Genomic DNA, 17,873 nt, shown 5'->3' on the forward strand with positions numbered 1-17,873 from the left:
TAGTGGCCCTTTGCTGGACACCCTCCAGTAGCTCTCCAACTTTATTAGAAATGCTCAATCACAGATAGCTTCAATGCGCCGTGCGGGAGCAAACGCAGCTCCTACGTACGCCGCAAGTGGGCGTGTTCCGGGGATACAGAGAAGGCGCATCTGTCTCTGACAACAAATTTCCCTAGAAAAAGCCGGCAGAGCGCGGACATGCCTCTCACTGGGCAGCAGCGAGGCACCGACTCGGCACGGAGAACTGAATTGCACCGAGAACTGGCCTCCTCCACGAAGGAGAGCGATATGCGACTGGATCACCAGGGGTGTTCGTCATCAGGAGCCCGCTTTTCCCGGCACGCCCGGCCCGGCCCGCCCCGCCGTGGGACGGAAGCAGCCGCCGCGGAGGCGGGCGGGAGGCGGAGCGCGGGCAGCCGAGGCTTCCGCCTGCCCGCCCGTCCTGCGGCGCCGTCAGGGAAGCGGAGCCGGCTTTTCGGGAATCCGCTGCAGAGATGGTGTCGCTGCTGCCGCGCATCGAGCGGCTCTCGTCGCGGGTGGTGCGGGTGCTGGGCTGCAACCCGGGGCCCATGACCCTGCAGGGCACCAACACCTACCTGGTGGGCACCGGGCGCAGGTACCGACCCTGCCCGGAGAACGGGGCGGGGCACGGCCCACGGGGCTCCGCTGGCCCGGCCCGCCTGGGGACCGGGCGCTGCCTCCGGCTCCAGAGGCCGCTACCGGCCTGTTCCCGAATCCCTTAGTCAGCGTTAAAAAGAGAAAAGAGATCGTACAGCGTTAAATTTTAGGTGTTAGCGCTCGGAGACGGCTTGGGCGGGTGGGATGTGTAGTCTCGTCCGGGCGACCCTTGGGCCGAGGCCGGGAGTTCAGTGAAGGAGGCGGGCGTGTGCCTCAGGCCGCGCAGCTCCCCCGCGGTACTAAACCTTGGTGGCTTCTGCCTCTTGCCGCGAAGTTGTAAATGTGTGGCCTACATTTATAACTTATCCGATTTTTTAAATTGTTGTGCCACGGGGGTGGAATATCAGGAAGAAAAAGGTGACGTCTGGGTGTGGAGAAATCCATGATTGCTAAATTTCCATCTGTTGGTTTATTTTATTAATATTACTTGGCTGTTATATGAACATTCTTTATTCTCTGGTGTGTGTTTCTCCCTCCCTTTTTTGTGGTCCATGTGTAGAAGAGTGCTTATCGACACCGGAGAGCCAGCTATTCCTGAATATATCAGCTGTTTAAAGCAGGCACTGTCAGATTTCAACATCGCGATTCAAGAAATATTAGTGACACACTGGCATCGAGATCATACTGGTGGAATACCTGATATCTGCAAAAACATTCCAAGTGGTAGGCTAGAGATTTCGTATATTGCTGAAAATGTTAGCTACATGGCAAGAAAAACATTAACTGAATGCTTCTGTGCAAATCAACTGGATTATTCTTCTGGAATTGCTGTATAAACTACGTGTAGTTTCATTATTCTGCTGCAGTGTGCAGATTGAGAGCAATGAATAATCTGAATGTAGTAGGTGTAGTACTAGAGGTTTTCTTCAATACCTGTGTATTATACTTTCATAGTGACTTCTTTCTTATGTGTGAATAATGAAAACCTAGATTACTATCAGCAGGGTATTAAGAGATGTGTGAAAAACTTGGTACTGCTTCTGTTTTACTTGTACAGCAATGAGAGATGTATTGTTATTTTCACTTTGGTAAAAACAAATAGCTTGAATTTTGAAAAAGAAATGTGCATAACTTCGGGATTCCTTGCAGGAGCCCATTAGTAGTTGCTGACAAATTCATAGGTCTCAGAGCAGAGAGGAAAGCAGTGGAGCAGTCTGCAAGTAAAGTCTGATCTAAAAATGTCTATTCCATGTTGATAAACACCAAGATACATTTCTGTGTTGGTATCTGAGAAGAGAATAAGCAGTACGGATAATGTGGTAATTCTTAACATTGTTGGACTTTGTCACGAGCTTTGTCACAGGCTTAATTTTGTAAAGTTGCCAGGTGCTTATCTGCCACAAAGCCTGGACACTACTGAAAACAGTTGGTGTCTTGGAGACATGGATATATTGGTGTCTTGGAGAGGATTTTGGGCTCACCAGACTATCAATGTGGTCATAAAGACTAGCAGGGGGTATAAATGCCTCTCTGGGTGACTATCTATAGCTGTTCCAGCTAAGGTGCTTGCATTGCTTGCACTGTTCAGAATGATAAAAGCTGAGAGAAGTTACAGGTCAAAAAATCTTCATTAAATTTTAGGCAAATGTTGAGTGATGCTTCTGTGAATCATAAAGTGAAATATGAGCGCAGAAATCTTGGTGGCATTGTAAAAACTTGGGGGAATTGGCTCATGAGTCAAAAAGGGACATTTGCAAAATATAATAATTACTGATCTTTATTAATTTCATTTGTGATCTTTTCCCAACTTCAAATTTGTCGCTGGTACAGAGTGCTGCATTCAGAATCAGTGGCTTTCACTGTTTAGTGGTTTTGGCTCTGGAATAAGGTTCTCTACATATATAAAGTTACTTTACCAAATTTGTTGTTTCTATTTTGTATTCATACTGTGTGATAATTAATAGTACTTATTCAAAAAGTAACCTGTCTGTGGAATTACCTTAGTGACAAATTCAAAACATCGTTTTCTTTGCTTTCCTTAAATATCAGACTCGGAATATCGCATATGTAAGCTCCCTCGTGTCCCTCACTGTGAAGAAACAATAGAAGGAGGACATAAATATTCTTACCTTAAAGATGGAGACATGATACAGACAGAGGGAGCCACACTCAGGTAACCATGAATTTCCGCAAGTTCTTTTTTCTTCAGAATTCTGACATGCACATGTACTCTAATTTCTAATGATTGCCAGTCCGTACATTAATCTCTTCAGCACTTATGCATGTAGACTTCCTATCACAATCCAGCAAGATATGTTAATACAAAGGCATTGTTTTTATGAATGAAAATGATCAGAAATTAGCTTTTGAATTGATTTAGTCTTTGGATTCAGCAGAGAAATTAACATTATTTCCCTAGAAAAGCACTTTCTCCAGGAAAATCAAATAGGATTTTACATGCTTTCTCATCACTCTTACATAATTAGCTACTATTAAAATTGTGGAAGGCTGGCTGAATTATTTAGCATGCCTTTCTTTTTACTTTAAAAATGTTTCCCTAGGAGACTGTAGGACATTTAATACTTAAAATGTTAAATTTTAGACCTTGAACCTATGAGGTTGTTATAGGGTTCCAATTTTGGAGGACTTCTTTCTGTGGTGCATACTCCTATAATGCTAGTCTAAATGAGTGTGAAGCAGAAAGCTCCTGTGCCTCATAGAAGCACACACACACTGAAAAGGTCTCACCATTCTGTTTTCAGACTCCCTTCATTAACAAGGCATTATTCTCACAAGGACAAAGTTTGCTCGTTTTTTTCAGTTTAGATGGGAACTATATCTCACTTGTAGAATATGTCACTTGGTTGGTTGGAAGGAAAAAATATTTAAAAAGAAAAGGGATGTATTTTGGCCAAAAGCCTTTTATTTTATTAGTGTCAAAATATAAGTAAAAAGAGAATTATATTACATACTGAAGACCTGAATTGGCTCATGTTTGGACAAAAATTTGGAGATGGAAAATATTTTTTTTTAATTTCAATCCAAGTCAGTCAAGGATGAGCACATTTTGAAGTTTGAGGTTGTGGAGCCCCAAGCTGGAGTTGTGTTTTGTTTCAGACATTCTGACTTGTAACGGGGAAGTTGTGATTGGCAGGGAGAATTCCCTGGGGGTGAGACAGCACTGTCCTGAGCCAATTTCCTTTTCTGCCTTCAGATTCATGCCTTCATCAGTCCCCCACACCAGCTCAGTGCCTGGAGGGTTCAAACAGACTGGCTGTGTTGTTGTGGGAGTTGGGAATTTGTTGAAGGATGTTGTGAAAATGCAGGGCTTGTAGCCAACACCTGTGAGAAGTTTGTTGTGACCATTGGGAGCTTGTTGAAATGTGTCCTCGAAGTGTAGGACTTCTGACACCAAATAGTGGGCTAGTTTATACCAGAAAGCATGAGAATTCCCAAACACATAGTACTTACTGATCCTGAAGAGAATTTATAACAAACATCACAGACCCTATGGGTGGGTTGTGACAGAGGTAATGCAGGCAAACTTTATGGTTGATTAAAAGCAGGTATTCTCACCTTGGTTAATTTGGTAACCACTTTAAGGATACTCTTAGACCCACCACTAGTTCCAAAACAGGAGTATCTGCATGTTAAATTTTAGTTAGCCACCTTCAGGTTTTCAAGGTGTGCCACAGCGAGGGGGCAAGACACACTGGCAGCACCTCTTCACACACTGTCTGGCATTCTCTTTCTATTTTTTCGTGTTAGTGGTTTGGCTTCCTGGTAAAATTTCATCAAGAACTGAAGGATACCATTTCCCAAAGGTGAGCTACAGCCCATCAACATGATTTTGATGTTGCCTCCACAGGGTAATGCTTTCTGCTCACCTGCTTTCTGCTGAGCTCAGTATTCAGTAGGAGCTGGAAGTCATTGCATCAGATGATGCTGCACTTGTGGTCTCCCAGCCCTGCATCAGTGTGGCTGAGAGCTGTTTAGCCTTACCCTGTGCACCACATTTGGCACCAGTTCTGTCAGTTCCTGATCTCTGCTTTGATGCATATGCCATTAACAAGAAGATTCTAATGAATATCAGCAGTGATGCTGGTTGGAGTTGTGTTTTTTTCAGTCTGCATCAGCCTCGGCATAAAACCCTTCTGCTTTTCAGAAATCATGGTGAAAGGACAGCACAGTGCAGCTCTTTGGCAGCTCAGGTTACCATACACCACATAGGTACCCACTGTCTCCTTGCTGCATGCTGGTACAGTGCTCATCCAAGCTGTGGGTCCCTGATCCTTACCATGCAGGTGATTAATGACCCGTACATAGAACAGCTGAAAGACCATGGTTCTTTGTATTTGGCAGCTGTTCTCCGCTGTGTTATGGGGCTTTCAGGGAAAAATAAATTTTTGGAGACTGAACTTTATCTGGGTCGGGTTCAGAAGTTTGTAGTTAATTTCTAAAAGAATAAGGTACCATCCTTACCCTCCTTCCAAAGTACAATATGTATGTCAAGAACTTCATGTGTTTCAATCTGGAAATAGCATGTCAATTTTATTTTTTAAAGCTTCAGAATAAAGCTGTCTATAACAGCAATTCTACATGGCTAGTCAGCTCCTTTAATGCACTTGTATTATGGTGTGTCATGTAAGTAAAAGCATGTTAGAGATGATTGGTGTTCTCTGCGTGGTATAAGAAAATGGATTGGGATTAGGCAAAGTGTTAACCTGTTTACATCAACTTTTCAGCCTTTTTTTGTCATTTCTTTCTGGTTCTTGTTATGGGCTGCTTTGCAAGTGTATTATTTTACCATCATTTATTCTGCCTTCAAAAATGAAGTATATATGCTGTATGAAAAACATATGCTTTTTTTGTTCTTTAAACAGAGTTTTATATACACCAGGACACACTGATGATCATATGATTTTACATCTAGAGGAAGAAAATGCTATATTTTCTGGTGACTGTATTTTAGGGGAAGGAACAACAGTAATAGAAGACCTGTCTGATTACATGAAAACTTTGAAAAAGTTGTTAGAAATGAAACCAGATTTGATTTATCCAGGTAAGTGGTTTTGGTTTTAACTGTTCTCTTTTAGTGTGTAATTTTTAAATATCTCCTCTAAGAATTTGAGAACTATTATTACAATCAAACATCATTCCTGATATAACAATTCAAGTTAATAAGCAATAAGCTAAGCTGACTTTGTCATGGTGGTTTGCAAAACTTGAAAATTTTCAGTGATAGGTATCTTTCCTTTCAGAAATTTCTCCATTTGAGGGTGGGTCTTGTCTTTCTGTACCCAAAGACTCCAGGGGCCAAAATCTTCCACTGTTGGAATCGTACAGCAAATTTATTTTTCTTATATTACTCTATCCCTGTGCTTGAATATTATCCTGGAAGAAAAAATAGTTGTTCTTTTGTTCTTTTCATCCCCCCTGCACTGTCAATGTGAGTAATCTAGTAATGTTTTTTGAGAGTGTTGTGTGTCCTTTGCAGTACAGATCAATCACAAATTCATTTTGGATAGCTGCAGAACTGTAAAGTGGTCATCTTAGTTAATGACTTAAGTTAAATTTGAACAGAGCCAAGAGACCAAAAATGTTCTAAAAATAAGTGCCTATTCATTCAGTCAGTGTCTTTAATTCTTTTCCTCTCTCTCCTCCAAACCTTGGGAATGCATTTACTTTTCATATATACTACATGTCTGTTTGACAAGACTACATTTTAAGAATTCATTATGTAACAAAGGTTTAAGCTTCTCATTTGCCTTTTCAGAGCTACATCTCGGGATTTTTTCAGACTTTTTCATCTTCAACTTGTCATTCCAAGCTACTGTATCCACATTCTCAGTTGTGCCTTGTTCCATTAGCCATCTATGTTTAGCTTACTCTTTTGTGTTCACTCTTAAAATAGCCTTCTTTTGAAGTATGTGTCCTTTAAGATCTAGGCATAAAAACTCTGTTTAAGAAAAACATTCTTACATATTCCATAGATCAGGAGGTTGATGTAGACAGAATAGTGACTTGGTCATATTTGCTGACTTAACTGCTCTTAAAACAATTTTTTAGCCTCCAGAATCTCAATCCAATGTCTTCCTTCCTTCCTTCCTTCCTTCCTTCCTTCCTTCCTTCCTTCCTTCCTTCCTTCCTTCCTTCCTTCCTTCCTTCCTTCCTTCCTTCCATTTGGTTTATCAATTTTATCTGTTGTATTTCGCTCTGTTCTTAATGGTTGTGTATCTAAATTACACATTCACAAAGGCTGAACATCTGCGCTCTTTATTTCTAAGTGTTTGCCACTATTTTAACTGTGTTCATACTGGACTTGCAATTCCAAAGCCAGTCTGACATCGTGCATTTTCAGTGATGACAGCTGAGTATTGAGATAGTTTGGAACTAACTTTCTTTTTTCATCCATGCACCACAAAATGTTCGTGCAGTTGTGCAGAGGGTGCTATTGCCCAGTCAGATTTGATTGATCAGCAATCAACCGTTCATACTGTTGGGTGTAATTACAGCAGTAGTTTGCTCCAGCAATATGTTCTATATAAGCCAAGCACTCTGTGCTGCAATATTAGAGCTTCATAATTCTTGAATTGTTTCTCTTTCCCCCACCCATGGTTTAGCACTCGGGTGATAGCCTCAGTATTGCATGAAATGTTGTAACAAACTGACTGCTGGCTACCTGAGAGTAGGTGAATTTTGTCAATTTCCATGTTTCTTCCTTCCCCTTCTTTCCCTTCTTCCTTCCCCTTCCATGTTTCTTTTTTAATTTAATGTGGGAATGACTCGGGCACTACACTCATATCTAATTACAGATAATATTTGATGAGATTCCTTGGGACAAGAAAAGGGCATTTGAGTCAGCAGAGGGCCCCCCATCCTGTAATAATAAACAATGTTTCTTGGTAATACAGAAAAAAATGGTACTGGGATTAGGAATCTGTGGATGATTTCATGAGCCAATTGTTTTCTTCACTTCTGTCCTTTGGGCTGTAATTTAAAGTAAGAGAATCTCACATTTCACAGTATGTTATGTTTTGGGGAAATAATATGAATCCGTCTGATATTAAAGCTGAATTCATGAAAAGACAGTCATATTTTGGGAGAGCTTTTCATATGCTCAGAAACATTTTACATTTATTCAGATATTAATCCATTTATTAATGAACAAATTCATTAATATTAATTTCATTAATAGCATTCATTCAGCAAATGTGTTGCTGTCCCTGAAAAATGATGGATGGTAAAGTTCCACATCTGGATTTAGTTCCAGGCTTTCTGAGATCACTTTAATGTACCTATGTGCATACACAACAGCTACAGATCAGATGCTGTAATGGATGTGAGGTCCCTTTAACTTTGCTAAATGTGGGTTGTGTTTCAGGTTCTGACATTGGTCTTGTAGCCTCAGCCACTTAAATCACTTGGAAGTGTAGGGACAGGTTTTAAGAATGCCTTGTGATTCCATGTGCAACCCTTTATTTTGATTACTTTAGTGAGACTTCTGTCATTAGAGTATGCAAGAGAACGAACTGTTAACATAACAGTTTCTGCTTTGTGCATCTTACTATGTGTTTTCAAATGTAAAGTTTTGGGTGTATAAATGGTAACAGCAGAGATACTGTTATACTTGTAATTTATTTTGTAAGGAAAAATAGCTTCATTTTAAATATGTTTGAAATATAAATGTATATGCCAGTATAGTTTTATATTTATACATTACATATCTTGTATTTATAATACTTATTTAAACAAGTTAAGTTTCAATGTATACTTAGTAATTTCAAATGTGCTGAAGTGTGTAAGTTGAGATATGTATAAATATTTTAACTTAGAGTAGGATAGATTCCTTTGACACTAGTTCAAAACATGAAAAATCAGTTGCTATTTTTCTGTAAGCTGCCTGTCCTCAGGCAAAATAAGGTTTAAATGTAAAAACTTAAAAACTAAAACCGCATTTAATTAGTAAACCCCAAAGTACAAGTAAAGAATACAGTGATGTTTTTAAATAGGCAGAGAACCTCAAAAGAAACTGATTCTGATGATACCAAATAACTTCTAAAAGAAAGCTATGGGTTTTTTTACAGTAGTTTCTTTTCTACTAATTTTATAAATTACTTAGAGTTTACACTCGGGGGGCAGAGCTGGAAGTTGCTGCTGCTTCTTCAGGTGACTTGTACAGGTGATAAATAGGAAACGTTGCTATAAAAAGCATGTGATGAATATTTGTGAAAGTCAGTTCCTCTTTAACACAATAAGTTTAATCTCTATGCATGTAGCTCTCATGGCTGAACAATATTTTCTCTGTCATTTTCATGTACCATGAGACAGTATTTGATTTTTCATAAAGGTTAGTGCTTTACCTATTAAGCCTTTTCATAATGTGATTCAAAGATCTATCAATAAGTTGAACATTTCTGATCTGCCACAGTCAGTCCAGGAAAGAATGTGTTTTGGTTATTAACCGGCCAGACATAAAATGATCCATCTATAACTTTCCCTGTGCCTTCCATTTTTCCTGCCAGGACACATTCCAACTGCCTCACTTACTTGTTTTCTATTATTTTTTTAATCATATTTATGACAGTGTTTTTAAAGGCGTAAAATACAGTGTGTGAATCAGTTTTGAAGATTGTTCAGGAAAATGACCTGTCACAATTAAAGATGTCACCTTAGTGTTTGCCCCAACAGGACAGTAGTACCCGAGTCCTTTGCACCAGCTTTTATTGTTCAAAGGCCAGTATCAGTTTAAGTCATTAGTATCAACATCCTTTGGGGAGAGGAAGACAGGCAAACAGAGATAATACAATAATCTGACTCTCATCTTTTAAATCTGTTCAGCATTGAAAAATGAAATCCATTTTTCTTATGGCCTAAAGTAGTCTTTCCCTGCTTTCATTATTCCACCCTTTTCCCCATTCAGACTTCTAATATACTAATTCTTTCTATCTTAATGCTTTGCAGATGCAGACTGCAATACAGACTTTCAAACCTTTTTCTCGTGACTAGAGTTTACATAAGAATGTTTCAATTATTCAACAGCATACTTAATTACAAATGTAAATAATAGTGCTCTGGTACATGTGTTTTGATTTTCAGGTCATGGCCCAGTAGTACGTGATGCAAATACTAGAATTCAAAACTACATTTCTCACCGACTTGCACGTGAACAGCAAATTCTAAATGTTTTCCAGAAGAATACTGGGAAATCATATACATCCTCAGAGCTTGTAGAGATGGTATACAAGGTAATTGTTGATTAAAAGTTTTTGGATCAAACTAAAGAAAATTGAGGTTAGGCTCATAAAACTTGTATGCAACAGTGTTGGTCTTTGAGCGAAAATCATGATGGCTTTTTAAAAGGCTTAAAAAATATTTCTGCCTGTTCAGAGTTCACTTATGACTCTGCCTTTAAATTGTCTTGTTTAAGCACTTAATTGGAGTGAGGCCCACGTGATATTTTAAACTTACTTAACTATCCAGGTCTTAGGCACAATTTCATAAGACTAAGCAAAAATAAAATTGTAGTGCTTGGTTCAAAGGGAAAAGTATGACATGACTGTTCATTGTGGATTTCCCAAAGTGTATTTGGAGTCTCCTGAAGAATTGTTGAAAACATCAAGTTCTTGATTTATCAGTCTGCAGGAGGTTACAGGTGAGCTGCAGTTTCACAGAGAAGGATATTGCAGCCAATTTTTCCCTGTGGTGTGGGGTTGCCCTCCTAACAAGCAGAGATGCCTGCTTTGGAGGAAAAGTTGCCAATGGCTGTGGCTTGTGAACAGCTCTGTAACAGCTTCACAGCACGTTTTTCATGGGTCTGCTGATACCCAGTTTCCAAAAGAATGATGACACCATTGCAGTAAACGTTTTGCAGAGCTGATGTACCATTACCTATGGCTGTTCAGCTTCTGCAGTTCTCCTGCCTGATCAACTAGGTTTTCAGTATAGAGCCATTCTCATGTTTCTGTAAATCAGAAACCACTTGTCTATATAAGAATATATAAGAATTTTACTATATAAGAATTTTTCTATATAAGATTTTTTTCAGTACTATGACAGCTTCATATTACAAAAAGAAGTATATGCTTTCAAAGTATTCTCAAGGTTCACAATTTATTTAACTAGTTTTCTAGTGAATTTCCTGCCACATATATTATTTGAAGGATTTTTTTAATTTTCAAAAAGGAAAAACAGAGCTTTACCTTTAGGATGATAGAGCTGGAGGAGAGGGGGATTTGGAGCAATTGTCATGCAATCATAGAATGGTTTGGGTTGGAAAGGACTTTAAAGGTCCGCAGTTTCCATCCCCCCTGCCTTGGTTAGAGACACCTTCCACAAGACCAGGTTGCTCAAAGCCCCATCTTTGAATCCTCCTAGGGATGGGCTATCCATGGCTTTTCTTGGCAACAGGTGTTACTGCTTTTTGCATAATGAGCATTGAAGAATTGTAAGGGATATTTTGTCCTCCTGATGCTGTTACATTTTTTTAATTGTTTACTCGTTTACAGATACTAATTGCTACGGGGTATTTAAACCTATGCAAATGTTGTCATGGGATAGAAGTGACAGATATCTGTGGAAAAATACATCATAAATTTGTCTTTAAAAATACTCATCTATGCTGATGACCCAGGGCAGACCAAGCTCAGAAGAGGAGTCGTCTTAGTGCTGGCCAAAGTTTTCATCATACACAAATGGATAATGCAAAAAACCCAAGCAGAGTAAACAAAAATGTGTTGTTGGACTACTCATTTAGCTGGTGTACAATTGATTTACTCATCTTAGTTTTCTGTTGTTACATAACTAGCTGAATGTTCCTGTATTGATTCAGAAGAGAAAAATCTGTAGTAATAAACCATGGGTTCCATATATTGAAAAAATAATTGATGGATATTTAAACAAATACAAAATGCATATTTTTTGTTCCCATTAGGAAATCCCTGAAAATTTGCTTCCAGCAGCAGAACATAACCTCCTAGTCCACTTGAAAAAGCTGGAAAAGGAAGGAAAAGTGTGTAAGTTGTGGTTAGAGGGCAGAATGAGGGTCATTTTCATTTTGATGATTTATGCACTATTTCTTATGGTTTTTTAGTGCATTATTTTCTAGAGGAAAAAAATGCAATTTTTTACAGTAGCTGTCCATCAGACAAATTGAAGTAGAGTAATATACAGAATGGTTGTGCAATATTTACAAACTTTTGAAAATATTTTCGTAAGTATTTGAGTTCTTAGAGCTCAGATTACTGCAATGCATATACCTTGAATTTTTTATTTAAAACATACCAGAGAATACAGTCCTTATGCTAGTACTTATACCTTCCTGTATTTTCTGAAATTCATACCTAAATATGCATGTACATATCATTTTATGGGTTTACATTTAGGTTTCTGCCCATGCTAAATATTTTGCATATTTTTGTGTGTATGTGTTATAGAGACGGTGTTATAGAGACGGTTAAAATCATGCCATATAAATGTTTGCAATTTCTGATTAGTACAGTACCTAAGTAGAGCTGCTGTATTTAGTTTACTGTTTCTACATTGTGCCTTTACTCTTAGTGAACAAGGTGAAGTATTCTGTTTCTGTAATGGCATGTGCAAGTGGAAATGTTACTCAGCCAAAGCTTAGGAAAATATTTCTTGCTGTACAAAACATAACTACACTCAGGACTGTCTATTTGTAAGTAAATAATTACATGAATTTACAGCTGTTGCAGATCTTTAGCATTTACCAACCTGAATAACAACATGAAATTAGTGTATTTTTTTCAACTTAGACTTTCTGTTTATCTTACTGATAGAATGGCAACTAAGTACTAACTGAACAATTGAGACTGAATTTTTGTAATAATAACAACCTGCTTTTTATTTAAAGAAAATATCCTAGAGTTGCATCAATGCAGTCATTACTGAAGTTCAGAAAATGTTCTTTTTGGGCTTATTTTGTGCAGAATGCCATAGAAACTTTACCAACATGGTACTTACTGCACCAGCTTTGAAATATTGTCTCAATTCTTGGTTATTAATATACATCATTGACCTATACATTTCTCTAGTTTTGTGCCACCAGATTCTTTAAGGGTGTGAAGTGCTGTTGACTGTTTATCCCTTTTCACTCTCAAAGTAGTTCAAGCAGCAGCATTTTCTGTTGAGATCAAGTAGTGGATAAATTAACTTTCTCTTTAGAGGCAGTCTTCCCGACAAGAGAGTCTGCATCTTGAATGCCCAGGAAGTAATTTGGTTGAGTGAGCTACTGACTTAAGGGTTTGTTTTCTCAAAACCACGCTTTTCATGTTTACTGAACAAAAATAACTCAGTTTTTCTCAGAAATCACATTTTAGTTTTGAAGAGAGAGCAGATACAGTCATGTATCTTTTCACCAAGTATCAACTCCTTGAAATGATTAAAAAGGTTAAATAACCAGAGGAGATGCTAGTCAATAATTGTTGGGACTGTTCTACTCCAGTTGGAGGCCCTTGATGTAGATGTGTATCTTGCTTTCCTGGAAGCATGAGATACGCTCTTTGAAGTAAGTTTGTTTAATTTTTTAGACTTGTATTTGTACTCAGAGAGAAGGTGAGAAGCAATCTCATTGGAGCACTTGGGGTTGCTAAATTTTTCAATATAAGCTTAGGCCCAGACCTATGGCAAATGCTTAACATCACGTGACCTTTGCCCATTTTTCAGTTCAAATTAAGGGCATCTGTTAAGGAAGACTGATTCAGTTGATTCTGAGCATGTAGCGTACAAATGCTTGCGTACTCATGGTACTTGCTCATTTGATTTTAATATCCTTTGATGCCCTTTCCACATAATCCCAGACCTTGCAGCATCTCAAGTTTTGTTCTCATTATGGAAGACTTGAGCTGTAGACATAACACTGTTTTGCTTAATTTTCTCAAAACGTTTTTCCAAAGAAACATCTTGTCAGTATCAATAATGGATGTGACAGGCATACTACAACCCTACAAGTGAGTTGCTCACTGCAAATGTTGGCCACATGCTGCCTGCTGCAGTCATTAATTAACCACTTAATACTGGGGATTGTGGATTTGGTTGGTACATAACTTTTATAGCTGCAGTTGGGAGCAACACTGCCTCTTACCTAAAACAAAAACAATGTCTTGTTAGCAGGAGTGTGGCACAATGCACACATGTAAGCTTTATCCCATGGCTGGATATAAATAATTTGGTCATTGTTTCACATCATAGCTGATGAAGAGATAAAAATAATTTGTCTGTTCTTAGTTTGGCAGCACAGTTTTTTCTGTATAAAGGATATAAATTTCAGAAAATGCAACAAGCACTCTTCTACCTCAGATTTCTTAATATCTAGAAAGTTTAATATACCCAACTTTAAAAAACTATAGGATTATTAAAACCTTTTTATTAATCACTGTTTATACTGCTGGGTTATATTGTGAAACAGTTAATGTTTCACATCAGCTTTTCAATTAAAACTAAACACTGGCATGAAGGAAAATATTTCATTAGTTTTAATAAAAAATATCATGTGTAGACATATACATGTATGTACAGGTTAAGTTTGGGATAATCTAATGTTTATAAATAAAATCTAAGTATTGGTTTATGACTGATTTAGTTTCTTTTTCTTAACAGTACGTGATGAAACTCCCAACTTCAGATGGAAAAACAATTTATAAGTTAGGCAAGATGGCTCAGGAATGTATATAATCTGCACGGTTGCTGTATGAAAAATCCTAACAATGAGCTGGGACTGTATGTAAAATAAAAACTAATTTTTGCTTATTTTTTAAAAAAGTGGTAACAATTTTAAAGCAATGTTACAGTGAGTTAACTAATGTTTTTCACATTCTACTTTATTGGAATTTTAAAAATATGCTGGTGGGTAGGTATGAAGTTAATAAAATGGAATGAGTGTGAAGAGTTGAATCTTACCTTTGTTATAAAATGCTGAGTTTTGTCATTGGTGGCAAAAGACAAATAGCAGGGTCTTATAAATTTGATATTATAATATCTTAAAGGAATATTATAAACTTAATAAATTACATATATAAAAGAAATCTGTAGTAAAAAAAAAACAAACAGAAAATATGTTATTCTAAACCTGGTTTCACCTGCTTGTGCTTCTCAAAAAGTGATTTTCTAATGAGTTATCTGTACATTCTAAAAAAGCAAGTTATTTTTGCTAACAGTTATAAATACTGGGGTTTATGTTCTCTTTCTAATTCAGCTGACTGTGCTCATCTTCGCTGCTTGCTCAGTGCAATAGGTTTTAACAAACACTGAAAGTAATTTCAGGCTTTTGGGTTTTTTTGGTGGAAACACCATTTCTATGGAATTCATTCAAAGGATTCATTAATTTTAACTAATGAGTGTCAAAAAATGCACAGAATTGGAGCAGACTCTTAAATTCTTTATAAGATTCTGCAAGAATGTGATTTAAAAGCTGTATAAATTGAGATATGTATTACACACCATATGAAGTTAACCTTGTCTGTGAATTTGCTGCTGATCCACTTAAAGTAGAAATATTTTAACTAAAAGGTTGTATTTGGTTGTAAGATACTGTACAGTGTATTAAAATATGTTTGGAGATTAATTTAAACTGCAAGTTCAGTTCTCTGTGAACCTTACACTTGCAGAATAGTACATAAATACTTGCATTACTTTGTGGATTGAAAGTGTGTGACATTTGATGATATATACATTTCTTATAGTATTACTCAGCCTTAAAAAACAAAAGCAGATCTGAGATGTTTGAAAATATCAAGGACAAATGTATGTCCTTGAAAACCTTTCACCATTCAGTCCTGTACCCTCATTTGTGAAACATGCATATATATTTGGGTACTTAAGGCATGTTATAATAATTGACAAAATAATTATTTTATAAAGCTGATGGCATTTTTTCTGATCAGCTGAAACAAATCCAACACAAGAATACTTACAGGAATAGAAACCCAAAACTAAAGTCATATTCAGAAGTAGTGGGCACACCCCTGAAGAAGGGAAATAATTTCTTTCTGCTAAAATGATGCTTCTTGCAAACTTCATTGATCTGAAATTTGGCCACTTCATGGCACGTGCTCACTTTTAACTTTTTCTGCAGTGCCATTTTGAGGTCTTTCTCAGGTCTCCTGGGTTTCCTTCCCATTGTATTTTCTATTTACTTACATTTTTCCAGACACTTTTTATCCCTTCCTCCCACAAACTTTTTTTTTTTCTTCAATTCTTTTTGGAATAATTACTCAGTTTTCAAATGGACTTCTTTCCATTAATGATTAGTTTTCCTGTAGCTATTTCATGAATTTATAGTTACCTTTTCCATTGTTAGGCATAAAAATGTAATTATCACTGCTTTATTGAAAAAGATAATTCACGTGCTCTAAATGGAGTCATTTTGCTTCAAGAGAACAGAAATATTAGTGAAATGACAGTTTTCTGTCATGAGGTCTGAGAACCTAAGACAGCAGGATCCTGGTATGAAGAGGTGATGTCTCATTACCTTTCTGAGCTAAAGAAAAAATCTCATGTCACTTAACACTTCTGTTTTACTATAAGTTTTGAAATACATGGAAATGGCTTTAGAATGCACTTTGAGAATTGTTGGAACTTGCAGGCAGTGAAGAAAGCAAGAGGATACAAATAGAAAACTCCTTGTTCCATGCTGTGCTGCAGCAAATGCCTGACATCTTCAAAAAACAAGGAAAAAGGCTGTTTAACCAGACAAGTCATTAATGATTGTGTATGGTGTCTTTGGAATATTAAGAGCAGAAATTGCACTGTTACTAAGATGTACATATAATAAAGTATACTTGGCTATGGCATCTTGAAAAAGTCTCAAGGCTCCTTGTTGATTATGTCAAATGGAATGTTTATTTTTAAAAGGTAACAAAGTAAGATATGCCATGTATGTATAAAAAGGGAGATTAGCCCATTCACATCCCTCATGTGAATGTGTTCATCTGTGCAGAATGCATTAGAAGTTATAAATAAAAAGAGGGGAGGGGGCTATTTCTGTCTTAACAGGTTAGAAGGGCTAATACCAGTTGCTGGGATAACTTTCTAAACACGTGGGGACGGAAGGAAGCACAAACCATGTTTCCAGCCTTCCTGCCAGCTAATTTCAAGATGCTGTCCTGAGAGGCAACATCATTTATTACATTTAAGACCTAGATATTTGATGGTAGGCATCATCTTTTTGAAGTTTTCCATTCTGTTCCTTGCTGATTTGCTTTTTTATATTCAAAATGTTTTTCTTGGGTCTGTCTCTAAGCATGTGTCATGACATGTAAATTCAGGAAAGGTTCCCAAATAAAAAGTTGTTTGTGTCTTGCTGCTGTAGATGTCATAATATTCCTGCCAAAGTCTCCACGATCTTGCCACCTGAAATGCTGTATTTGGTTTGGTTGGCAAGGTTTTGGGACACACACACGCACGTAATGGTGGCTTCTATGATAAGATGCTAGAAACTCCCTCTGGCTCAGATTGTAGGGAACTTCTTTCCTAAATAATGTAATCATTTTGAAGCCTAGTGTTGGAAAATACAGATGTCTGGAAAGAAACCTGGCAAACCTGGAAAGATGGTAAGCAGCAGATTGAGGGCTGACCATCCCACTTTGCCTAAAGTGCCCTAGGAAATTTCATGTGGCAGAAGAGGAAACTCCTGATAAAAGGAAGGTGTGGAAACTTTAGGTGAGCCTTGTTTTCCAACAGGTTGCCATATTTTCCATTGCAGTGTACCAGTTTACAATGTATCATCAGGACAAACATGCAGCCAAGCTGAAACCAAGGGCCTGTATGACAGGATATCTAACCAGGCAGTTGAGGCACTTGCTGATTAAAGCATGGGGAAAACTTGTCCCAGTTAAGTCCTGTTTGTTATGTTCTGGGGAGATGAGATGACCTGATTTAAGTCTGAGGTGGGAAATAGATGCAAACTTCTACTGCAAAAAGGAGTCCGATTTTTATTCCAACCCAGTGTATTTCACAGGTGCAGTATGTTCCATCCATGGTTATACTGTATGCAGTCAGGGATATACTTTCACACTGTTGTTGAAATAATGTCCTGCTTACTTTACATTTACACAATACTGGTACAGTCAGGGGCTTCAGGCATTTCAAGAATACAAAACATCTTGAGGCTAAAATATGAATGCTCCTTCCGCTCAAACTTAAAAAAAAAATATCCAGCTGTGAAGAGAATTTTTTCTGTAGCTTTTTCTATATTTTTAGGTGTCCTAGATCATCTCCAGACACCAAATATAGAG

At 37.6% G+C, this 17,873-nt stretch overlaps 1 protein-coding gene across 2 annotated transcripts; it reads left to right on the forward strand.

The window, feature by feature from the left end:
- Positions 1 to 415: 415 nt before the first annotated feature.
- On the forward strand, positions 416 to 16,938 carry LACTB2 (lactamase beta 2). 2 transcript variants are annotated; one of them, XM_066180284.1, is made up of 7 exons: positions 416 to 616; positions 1,178 to 1,341; positions 2,668 to 2,791; positions 5,502 to 5,680; positions 9,718 to 9,866; positions 11,552 to 11,629; positions 14,239 to 16,938. In XM_066180284.1, exons 1-7 carry the CDS (start codon positions 495 to 497, stop codon positions 14,311 to 14,313), a joined length of 891 nt encoding a protein of 296 aa, XP_066036381.1. In that variant the 5' UTR covers positions 416 to 494; the 3' UTR covers positions 14,314 to 16,938. The 2 variants fall into 2 exon arrangements, with proteins under 2 accessions (XP_066036381.1, XP_066036376.1); XM_066180279.1 differs by having other exon boundaries at positions 417 to 616; positions 11,552 to 11,633.
- Positions 16,939 to 17,873: the final 935 nt, after the last annotated feature.

The sequence above is a fragment of the Chamaea fasciata genome, unplaced genomic scaffold (assembly GCF_029207755.1).
Source record: "Chamaea fasciata isolate MVZ Bird 193981 ecotype frontalis unplaced genomic scaffold, bChaFas1.0.hap1 SCAF_1, whole genome shotgun sequence".
NCBI lineage: Eukaryota > Metazoa > Chordata > Aves > Passeriformes > Sylviidae > Chamaea > Chamaea fasciata.